The 12,230-nt window shown below is 42.1% G+C and overlaps 1 protein-coding gene across 2 annotated transcripts in view; it reads right to left on the bottom strand.

Moving 5' to 3' along the window:
• LOC123757613 (uncharacterized) overlaps positions 1-12,230 on the bottom strand; it is a 159,940-nt gene that overhangs the window by 62,790 nt on the left and 84,920 nt on the right. For both annotated transcript variants that reach the window (XM_045741423.2, XM_045741422.2), the window contains 2 exons: positions 4,054-4,187; positions 3,550-3,756 (listed from right to left, as the gene is read on the bottom strand). In XM_045741423.2, coding sequence (XP_045597379.1) covers positions 3,550-3,756; positions 4,054-4,187 — 341 coding nt within the window. The remainder of the gene's footprint in view (positions 1-3,549; positions 3,757-4,053; positions 4,188-12,230) is intronic.

Here is a 12,230-nt window from a genome sequence, read left to right as displayed (position 1 = left end):
AGCCGAGGAGAAGGCCAAACCAGTCACGTACAGGACCAAGGTCCGACCTGCCGAAGGAGGCGGACCCGCGGGAAATGCCCCAGATTCGGACATCTATCAAGCAGCATCTGAAAACAAAGCTGGGCCAGCTACCAAGAGACCACAAGGACTACTCTTCTTGGGAAGGACTCCAACCGAGCCAGAACCCAAAGTAACAGCTGAACCGGGAGAAGAGGAACAGGCAACTCCACCTCGACCAGTCCTGCCGAAGGCATCTACCGTGATGAAGGCCCATGTCTGCACTAGAACAGGCGGGAACCTCAGAAGGATGGGGCAGAACGACCACGTCCAAACACATCCACACCAAGATGACATGACGAGGCGCAGGGGAAGAAGCTCACCCCGCCAGCCCCAAACCCCCCAAAGAGGGAGAAGCCGCCTGACGCCACCAGAGGCCGGAAGACAACCACAAGTGAGAGCCAATAGAGCAAGCTGCTACCCCAGCGCTCCATCAACAGTGATGGGAACGGAACCCCTTCCGAAAGAAAATGTATATATATAAATACACACACATACATACATGTACATATATATACATATATACACATATATACATACATACACAAAATGTATAAAAACATACATACACGTAAATAAAAATGAAAAAAATAAAATAAAGAAAAGACAAGCTGCTGACCAGTGGGCAGAGAGCACCACGCCGGCCAGACGAAGAAGGCACCAACAGCACAAAAACAGCACCAAAAGGCCCACCTCGACAACAAAAACCCAAGGCCCCAGCATGATCACAACAAGTGCCACGACCCAAAAAGATCAGCCAGCAAACCAGGAAGACCCCGAAACCCCAGAAGGCAGAACCAGGCCATAAACGAGGTAACAAAAGCCCCCCTGAACCCACAAAGGGGGCAAAGAGGAAGAAACCTCCGGAACGAATCCAAAGAACCCAAAGGAACCTGGGGTAGCCCAAACTACCGCATTTACTGGCGGAATTACACCACAGCAGGGCAATGCACAGCACCCAGACAGAACCCCCAGGGAAACAGCCAAAACAGACCGAAAACCAGGGAAGGTGTGGGAGCAAGCATAAACAGACAGGGACACTGAGCCCAAACCCTGGGGCACAGACCCAAAATAGACAGAAAATGCAAAAACCGGTGTAAAAACCAACACCCAAGCATTCCCAGAGGAACAAAAGATGGGCATAAAACCCCAGAAAAGCAAAGAAACTGCAACAAGAGGATAAAACCCCTGAAAGAACTGAAAAAACTCACCGAAAATGTGAGCTCCTACACCCCAGCCGAGGTAAACAAACTGTCGCTCCACCCTGGTGGCCAAGCAGGGAGTTATCAGCAGAAAAGAAAATGGCCACCACACCAAGGATGTGGTGGCCATTGACTGATGCAATAGAGCCAAAAACATGCCAGCAAATGTGGGAAGCAAGCAGACTAGAGGGCCAAAAAATCCTGCCCATAAGCAGAAGACCCAGGCAGGGGCAAACAGCCCCAGAACTGCAAGCGGGCATCCTCCATAGCCCCGGGAACCCACAACAGAGGGCCCCAGGGCAGAGCCATCCTCCACGCCCTCTGCCCTTAAAAGAAAAGGAAGAGTCCAGGGGAAAAGGCAGCAAAGAAAGGGCCGCTGATAAAACCCAGAAGCCTTGGCAGGAGGAACAGGCTCGAAAATTTCCGCCCCCAACTTGAACAGGCCCCCCCCCCCTGAAGCCACCCGAGTCTCGACACCAACTAAACCCAGCCCCGACCCCATAACCCGCAGACGGTCAGGAGCCAGAAACAGAGGGGGGAAAGGGGCAAACAGCACCTAACCAAAACGGGGTGGCTACGGGGCATCCTGGTGGAAAACCGATCTAGTGCATTGCAGCAACCTAAACCTAGCTTGCAACACGGATGCCGCCTGTACTCTGAATAATAAGGACATCAGAAGAGTATTGGAGAACAAGCAGAGAACACCTCTCGCAAGACTGCGGGTCAAGGTGTCAGTGACCCAACAGGCAGCATGATGGAGGCAAAAGAGGCAACCATCACCCTGAGACAAGGGCACAGCAACCAACGAACCTGCACAAGGCAGGATGGAACCCGGAAGACACATCCAATGGTCCACCAAGCCCCAACAAGGTTTTCCAGGGACCGTAGGCTGACTGCTACGGGAAGCCCAAAGTGTTGCTAACTGGTTAAACACCCAAGCTAACAAGGGGTAGATGCAACACTGAAAACCCCTGCGACCTGTACAATCATGGGGGCCTAGCAGAGGGCCACCAAACGCTACCAGTGGAACTATAGCCACACTAGGCAGACCCCCACCAGGTAAATAAAAACAAAAGAAAATCCCTGCAAAAGTACACCATCCCCAGAGGCAACAGGAACCGGCCGCCACGTAGGTGGCAGGCCGCGGAACCCCTTGACGCCCTAACCAGCACAACACCAGTCCCTAGAGAAGGTCAAACAAGGGCCCCAAGCCCCAGCTGGCCACAAGGGAGAGGCAAAAGCTGAGCAGCAGGGACCTCTAAGGGAATGGTTCCTGAATGCCTCAGGGAAGATGACCCAGTCACACAGGGGCAGTACTCACAGGGCATTTAGGGAAGGAAGCCCCTAAGCGCATGCAGCCCCGGTACTGATGAGGAACACCTGGCCACCGCACAACACAACACATGGCAGTGAACGCAACGAAGGCAAACACCGCCTTGGAAACTGAGGCCAAAGAGGTGTCTGTCCCGGTTGACATTAGCTTACAAACTGGTGCTAGGCAGCCGGCGTGGCGAGGTCCAGGGCCCCCCCTCCCGCTCTCGGGGTGGGGAGGGCTGCGCGGACCATCGGTGTGGCAGTAAAGTGTGATGTTTGCTTGTTTGCTTGTTTCCTTGGGATTGTAGGGAGTTTCTACCTCTTTGTTCAGTTTTTTGTTTTAGTTTTTTACCATGTGGAGTATATTTTGTTATGCCTATCTTTCTGGGTGCCTAACCCCGGTCAATGGCAAATAAGGAAACCCCCCAACCACAAGGGGGTTTTCCAGGGCCATTGCTTCCTGAAACCTCTCTGAAGGGGCCAGGTTCTGGCGCTAGTCCCTGGTAGGTCTGAACTCCATAGCTAATGTCCTGGTCTAATATATAACATACATTAGCCCGATAAGCTCCAGGGAGCCGTAGGGGCCGAAGAAAATAAATTATCTAGGTTTCCATAAGCCAGCTACTGACCTCTTCCCAGATGCAATCTACAACAACTGCTAGGTGAACAGTGGTTGTGTTTTAATTTACTTAATCCCTAACATCTCTGTGCAACACTAAATCATGCAATTTGTTGGTAATATGTTTACAATAAATACTGTACATGTACAGTAATGCAGAAATGGTTAGAAATTAGTGTCTTAGTAAACAGTTATAAAAGTTGAACAGCAGGTATTAGTTAGATTTCTCTGTTGGATAATCATATTTTTGATACTGGGAAACAATAAACAAATAAACAGCAATAATACAGTACTGTGTAACAAAATTAGGAAAGAAGAACAAAAATGAGAGAATGAAAGTTACTATTAAAATCTTACTATTTTGTGCAATAAACTGGTTCTCCAAGAAGCTGAGGTTCACATCAACGAGTCTGTGTCCATGGTCATACATCTGCCGCTGGGGTACACTCAGGGTGAAGAACATGATGGGAGAGGCATTACAGTTGAGGGCCTCCAAGTACTGCTGAAAAGTTTCTGGCAGCTCCTCCAGTGGTGCCAGTCTCGGACATGAACCCCACAGTTGTGCTGCCCACATGCATGTGAAAATCTCATTTATTTATTTCACATCAGTTTTCAGATATCTGGTTTTATAAATTTTATGAGAAAATTTATGTACTGTACTGCATTTGAAAAACTAAAATTTCCTGTTTTTAATTAACTCCCTATACTTCCTCTTATAAACTGCAAATGAAGGAAACATTTTGAGTTGCTAAAATTGTACATAGCTCTCCCCTAAGTTACCAAAAGCACTTTACATTTTCTCTTTTTTCCCCAAAAATGTAATCTTGTTTCCCAAAGCTCCAGAGGAGAATTTAACCTCACCAGGTATCATGGGAGTCAGGTGAATCAATATGCGATGACTTTTATGGTTAATGTTGACCGTGAGAGCTGAGGTAGTCTCTGTGATCCTCACCTTAGCACCAGGTACTTCGATAGACTCCACTAGTGAGCGAAGCCTGCCGTATAGAGGAAGAGGGGTGGAAATATAAATGAAGGGAATAAGATCACAATGTAGTAGTAAATAAGTAGCAAATAAATGCAATAATATAATAATAAAACTAGATATTTTCCTATTGCAGCCAATCATGGCAGTAATCTCTAGTTCCTCTCGTCAAGCACATTTAAAGAAATACAAACCATATTATAAAATATTTGTGAAAATTAAAAACATTAACCTTCTTATTATACAATACTGAAATATTCTTAAAGAAATAAACACACTATAGACATGCAAACACTACCAAGTCTCTTGATTTGTGCAGGTCTACAGGAACGAGGCAAGGAAAGCCTGGAAATGAGAGATAGTGGCCAAATGGACTGTTTGTGAGGGTTGGAGGTGTGTGTGGGTGACAAGTATGCATGGCTGGTGCTAAGTGACTGGGGTGTGTGGGTTGGTGTAATTACCTAAGTAATTACCTAAGTGTAGTTACAGAATGAGAGCTATGCTCGTGGTGTCCCTTCTACCATATGTATGTGTATAAAGTATATATGGAAGCTGATCAGAATTACATTTCACCTTTGTAAATGCACATTAATGACACTATGTAAAAGACACATCGAACACTTTATGTAGGGCATACGTAAACCTGTGTATCTATGTATTTACGTATGTAGGTTAGCTTAGCATTTTACAAGCACCGAATCACCTTCTGCGGTTGATTGTTCAATAAACCCTTGAACTATATGTTTAACACATCTCTAACCCTGTCCATGGAGGACAGAAGAAAATGTATATATGCTGGTTAGCATTGTAACTGTGTGGCCACGTCTGTGGTAGAAAATAATAATAATAAAAAAACAGCACTCTTTGTCATATAAAACTTTGAAATTACTGTCGGTTTTGGCCTCCACTTCACTAGGGAGCCGGTCGGCCGAGCGGACAGCACACTGGACTTGTGATCCTGTGGTCCTGGGTTCGATCCCAGGCGCCGGCGAGAAACAATGGGCAGTTTCTTTCACCCTATGCCCCTGTTACCTAGCAGTAAAAATAGGTACCTGGGTGTTAGTCAGCTGTCACGGGCTGCTTCCTGGGGGTGGAGGCCTGGTCGAGGACCGGGCCGCGGGGACATTAAAAAGCCCCGAAATCGTCTCAAGATAACCTCAAGATCTCAAGATAACCTTCTCGCCTAACTTGTTCCAACCGTCTACCACCCTGTTTGCGAAGTGAATTTTCATATATTTCTTCAGCTTCTTTGTTTGGTTAGTTTGAATCTATGACCTCTTTTTCTTGAAGTTCCAGGTCTCAGGAAATTTTCCCTATCAATTTTATCAATTCCTGTTACTATTTTGTACGTAGTGATCAAATCACCTCTTTTTCTTCTATCGTCTAGTTTTGGCATATTTAACCCTTAACCGTTGGGCCGCTAAGGGTAATTATTGGCTTCAACACCCACAGGTACAACAACAACAAAAAATAATAAAAAAAAATCTTATTAACCCTTAAGCTGCTAAGGGATCCTGAGGAGATTTACACCCCTGTGCACAAGAAAAAAATTCTAAAAAATTGTTTCGTCTTCTAAAAATGTTAATTTATGTTCCTTGAGCCCGGGAAAAATAAAAAATATATTGTAGGCGACATATTTTGGGCACAATATAGGCCGAGGAAGTCTGGCAAAATGTGGGCGTTGACAGAGCTGTCATCAGAACTGGTCAGCGTCACCCGAGCTGACAGGTGGGAATTGCTACAATGATATTATCACCTAATTATTTTAATGTCTCTGATTGATTTTTTCTTAGTTTTTTGCAGTAATATTATTCAATAGTATGTAGTGTGATAGATTTATATAATAAAATGTGTGAATCTTCGCTATACTCAAAAATACGGTGTTCATATTAGTGATTCATTTATTATGTTAATAAAGCAATAAACAAAGAGTTTTGCAGTTATTACACTATATACAGACATTATATATATAAGTATCTACATGTTTTGTTCACCACAACTGTACAACTAAGCTGAAATAGTTAGTTCAGGCACTAAGAGACATCGCTACACACACAGTTGGCGGCTGCCTCCTTCACTCATTTAAAGTCAGGCTCACTAAAATATCTCCCCCCCCCAAATACTGTTTGGGGTGTTATTACAGTATATACACACATTATATATAAGTATTTACTTGTTGTATGCACCATAACTTCACACCTAAGCTTGTAGAGTACCCAAAGAGCATAGTGACCACCCTCTACACAGTTAGACAAGTCATGCAGACGACGCCACCTCCGTCACCCAAATGGCTCCTCCCAACATAATCCTTTTGCTGATATTTTACTAATACACACATTATATATAAGTATCTACATTTGTGTTCACCATAGAGAACCACTGAGCTGGTATGGTGAATGCAGACAATAACAGGTGGCCACACAAAGAACAATCCTAAGTATTGTAGTACAGGTTGATGATAGTGAGTGGTGTCCCAGAGAACATAAAGGTATAGTGCTTTTGTAAATAAGTGAGATAACAGGAATGTGCTAAGGGCAGTGAAAAATCGGATGAGAAAAAGTTGCCCTAGTGTTTCCAGTGCAGAGAAGAACATTTAAGATGGCCGCCAGCAAGAGGAAAAACAAAACAGAGCTTGATTTTGCGGGATTCAATGAAGAAAGCATTGATATTAGCAGTCTACACAACAAGTTGGTAAACTTAGATACTATAGTGAACTCTCATGTAGAAATAATTAGTAAATTGAAAGAAAGTAATGACCATTTGAATAGCAAAGTTTTATGTCTTGAGGGTTTAGTAAAAGACTTGCGCAAGGATAAGAATCAATTGGAAACAAATTGCAAAGCCATGGAAGAAGAAAATAAACTCTTAAAAATAGCTTTGGAAGAAGTTAAAGTAAATTTAAACATAAATGACTACAATAGGTTAGGTAAGGAAATTCAACAGGAGAAACAGCTTTTGTCAGCACAGATGGAGGAAGTTACACAGGGAATAGAACAGTGCAAGAAAGATATGCAACTCACCTATGCACAAGTGGCCAAGGAGAAGGAAAAAATTGAAGAAGCAGTAAAGGAAGCCAAACACTGCAGACCCCAAGATAAAACAAACATTAGGCTGGAAGTGAGAAAGGAATTGGCATCTAATCCGAAGTTGGTGCAAAACTCAGTTTATCGGAGTAAGTCCCTGATAATATTTGGTTGCAAAGAAAAGGAGATAACATCTAGGTCAGAAAGAGCTGTAGAAGAAGCGAAAGTAATAGATAAAATTGTTGGCCTCATAGAAGGTCTTACTACCATAGAGAATGTGTGCGACTACAGGAGAATAGGCAGATACGTAAAAGGGAAACATCGACCTTTGAGGATCACCCTAAACGGTGCCAAACAGATGGAAGAAGTACTAAGGAATGTTAGAAAATTACAAAGTGATGAGGATGAGAAAGTGTGGTTGTTAAGATGAGATCTTTCAAAAGAAGACAGAGAGAAGCTGAAACTGAACCTCGTCGAGGCAAAACGTTTAAATGAGAGCAGGAATGAAGAAGAAATCAATTCTTTTTTCTACAAAGTGTTAGGGGTAGGCAGACCAGTAAAGTGGTACATAAAGGCAAACCAACAAAATCAATAGAGAGAGGGGGAGTGAAGAATAAGGAGAGGAAGAACAAGTTCCTGAAGATTGCATACACCAACGTAGATGGAGTGAGATCGAAGATACTGGAGTTAAGTGATGTAATACAGCTGCAGACACCAGACATTGTTGCACTCATGGAGACAAAACTTGAAGATGTTATTTTAAATAAGGTATTCCCAAGGGGCTACTCAATTTGTAGATGGGACAGAAAAATTAGGAAAGGCGGTGGCGTTGCTATGCTGGTGAAAGAACACCTTAAGGTGAAGGAAATAATGACTGCCAATCCACAAGAAGTTGACATAATAGCACTAGAGATCTGCCATGAAGATGATAATCTAATGATCATAAATGCATATAGTCCACCGCCAAGCAGCACATGGTCAAAGGAGAAGCTAGATAGTAAACGAGAAGGTCTTATAACAATAATGAGAGATTATAGCAAGAGCGGATAATGATAGATCACGACTGTTGATAGTCAGTGACTTCAACTTGAAATCTATAGACTGGGAAGTATATGAAGCTAAAACAGAAGATTTTTGGACCTGTAAATTTGTAGACCTCATCCTGGAAACATTCTTGTATCAACATGTTAAACAAGCTACGAGGATGAGGGAAGGGGACGTTCCCTCCATGCTAGATTTGATATTTACCAGGAATGAGGAAGAGATATTTGACATTCAGTACCTTTCTCCCTTGGGTAAAAGTGACCATGTCGTTTTAGGAATAAAGTATGCAATGTGTTATAATCTGGAAGAAAATAAGGAGGTTGAAGCAGTTGAAAAACCTGACTTCAGGAGAGGACATTATGGCAACCTTAGAATTTTTTTTAGTGAGTATAATTGGACAGACTTGTTGCTAGGCAAGTTAGTGAATGAGATGTATGTCAAGTTTGTGAAATATATGATAAAGGCACAAAAAAATTTATACCAAATCAGAGATGCAGAACTAGGAAATAGGATTGGTTCAATAGAAATTGTGAGAGGGCCAGAGACCAAAAGACACAAAAATGTAATCAACACAGGAAGAGGCCAAACCCCCAAACATACCAACGATACAAAGATGCGAGAAACAACTACACGGCAGTGAGGAGAGAGGCAGAAAGAAATTTTGAAAAAGGGATTGCAGACAAATGTAAAACAGAACCAGGTCTATTCTATAAATTCATAAACAACAAATTACAGGTAAAGGATAATATTCAGAGGTTGAAAATGGGAAATAGATTCACAGAAAATGAAAAGGAAATGTGTGAAACACTAAACGAAAAGTTCCAAAGTGTGTTTGTACAAAATGAAAACTTTAGAGAATCAGACACAATAAGAATTCCAGAGAACAACATAGAGCACATAGAGGTGTCTAGAGACGAAGTGGAAAAAATGCTCAAGAAGCTAAGTAAGAACAAAGCAGTTGGTCCGGATGGAGTTTCACCATGGGTTCTGAGAGAATGTGCACCTGAGCTCAGCATTCCACTTCAAATGATTTTTCACGCATTCCTTTGTACAGGAGTTGTAGCTGATGTGTGGAAAAAGGCTAACATAGTTCCAATCTACAAAAGTGGAAGCAGGGAAGACCCCCTCAATTATAAACCTGTATCATTGACAAGTGTAATAGTCAAAATACTGGAAAAAATAATTAAAACTAAATAGGTAAAACACCTGGAGGAAAACGATATCATATCAGACAGACAGTATGGTTTTCAAACTGGAAGATCCTGTGTAACGAACTTACTCAGTTTTTATGATCGAGCCACAGAGATTTTACAGGAAAGAGATGGTTGGGTTGACTGCATCTATCTGGACCTAAAAAAGGCTTTTGACAGAGTTCCCCATAGGAGATTGTTCTGGAAACTGGAACATATTGGAGGGGTGACAGGTAAGCTACTAACATGGATGAAAATTTTCCACACTGACAGAAAAATGAGGGCCGTAATCAGAGGCAAGGTATCGTATCGGAGGAATGTCACAAGTGGAGTACCACAGGGTTCAGTTTTTACTCTGGTAATGTTTGTCTACATAAACGATTTACCAGTAGGAATACAGAATTACATGAACATGTTTGCTGATGATGCTAAGATAATAGGGAAGATAAGAAACCTAGATGATTGTCATGCCCTTCAAGAAGACCTGGACAAAATAAGTACAGTGGAACCTCTATTAACGAGTGGCTCTATTAACGAGTTTTTCCAGTAACGAGCAAGCCACTCGCAGCAAATTTGTCTCTATTGACGAGCTCGCCTCTATTAACACTTTCGCGCTATCTGGACGCGCCGGCGCGTTCGGTTTCGTCTAACGTAAACGCATAGTGGACATAAAGTTATGTCTACTTTTAAAATATTTGTATAAAATTCAATTTTTATCCGATTTACTTTGGGTTTGTTTCAAACTGCGCGCTATGAGGCTCTCTTTCTCACCACTAGGCTGCATGGTACAATAAGTTCATGAAAGGTGTGGATAACTTCGATCAAATGGTATTTTGTCCCAAACGGGTTGCAGGTGGGTGACTTTAGCCGTTTATACTGGTAATTCTTCCCCCATATCATGTATTATATGCATATGTCTGTTTAGGGAATTTTATTCCGATCAATATACAACCAAAAATAACTGTGTGCAACAAGTATAAACTTGACAAACATAACAAAAGTAAAAATATTTCGTGTGTGTTTGACGCTCACTGATATGTTCCAGCGTAGTTTTATATTTGTCGCTATTCTAACTTACGCTTTGTTGATATTTTTTACCTATGGGCACATAGAACATTCTATTGCGAACACATTGACATAAAAATGAATGACGTACATAGAAAATTAATGTCATGAGAGTGAAATAAGTATAAACTTTCAAAGCGCCGTGCGTCGTCCCGTCACCGATACCGGGTAACAATTTCACCACTTCCCACACTCTTGCAGGCGGGCTGCATCATTATTCTACGCTTATATTCATATCACCGTGTTGGGAATTTCATTGCGAGTCCATTGATACCAAAATTAACGCTGTAGAACAAGTGTGGAGGTGATTACAATCCCAAGAGTAAAAACATTTTGTTGCTGATGGGCGCTCACGGCGAGTCATCTACGTAGTTATTTATTTGGTGCTGGTATCCCTATATGTTTCGTGACTTATTTTACTGATGTTCTTCTAGAGAATTTTATTGCGAACACGTTGGTACCAAAATGAAATACGTAGCATGAGAACTAAGGTCAGAAGAGTAAAAAGAGTATACACATTTTTGTTTTTACGCTTAAGCGATAAAAACGCAGCGCGCACATTCGGTTGGCTGAGTGACCTTTGCGGAGAGCGCGAAAGTGTTAAGAGTGAAACCACATGGCGCTTCCTAGCGTCTCGCGGGTTCTCGCAAATTCTCGGACGCCTCCGACGCCAGTGTTGTTGTTGTATCTCACACGACAAGCATCCCTATGGATTTATTTGAGCTTTTCTTTGGGTTTTTAGTGGTTTTGCGACTACAATTTGTAACACATGATGTCTCCAAAGAAGCTGCTTGCTAAAGATAGTGTTGTCAAGAGGAAGAAAGACACAATTACTGTGGATTTAAAGAAGGAAATTATAGCAAAGCATGAGTGTGGTGTCTGTGTGATTGATCTCACAAGGAAGTATGGCAGGTCCTCATCAACAATTTACACCATTAGTAAGGGAATGAGGAGGTAAGGGAGGATGCTGCCTCTTCCACTGAGATCAGGGAAGTGTTTGGAATGTTTGAAAAGGTGAACGCATTCTTGGAAAAGCTGTCCTGATAAAGCAGTGACAACCCGGTGTGTGAAAATGTTTAATTAATTTATCACTTTGTGATAACACTTTATGAAAGTGTTATCACTTTCGCAGGTATATGTCACTTGAACGTAACACACTTTTTTTCTCTTGAATGCACCCAAACACCACGTTCAAGCGTCATTTGAGCAAATATTTCTATAAAATCCAATTCTTATCCGATCGACTTGGGGATTGTATAAATGTTTGCCATGAAATTTCCGTTTTCTTTAATAACCACATTGCCTATTTGAGAAAATGGCATTGTATTGTATCTTCGTGGTAAGACTATTATATTGTTGACACAACGAGTGTAATCAACGTAGTTTTTTATTTGGTGCTGGTCTAACGCATCCTTGTGTGACATTTGAAATGAAATTTGGGTGAAATTCCCAAGAACAGAGAGTCCGCCTGACTCAGAGGTGGATTCTCCTTCCACACCATAACCCCTCTCATCCTTTCCACCTCCCCATCGTCTCCCTCAAGCCAGCAACTACTCTTCATAAGGTAAAGTAAATATTAAAACACTACAACAAAACATTTATATTTAAATGTGCAATATTATATTTACATAAAAAAAAGTCATACAAGTATGGATGTTTTTGGGAGTGGAACGGATTAAATTTATTTCCTTTATTTTAAATGGGGAAATTTGTTTCCAAAGACGAGTTTTCCAG

This window comes from Procambarus clarkii, chromosome 19 (assembly GCF_040958095.1).
Source record: "Procambarus clarkii isolate CNS0578487 chromosome 19, FALCON_Pclarkii_2.0, whole genome shotgun sequence".
NCBI classification, from domain to species: domain Eukaryota; kingdom Metazoa; phylum Arthropoda; class Malacostraca; order Decapoda; family Cambaridae; genus Procambarus; species Procambarus clarkii.
The sequence above is the reverse complement of the archived record's forward strand: the minus strand, read 5'-3'. Positions and strand labels throughout refer to the sequence as shown.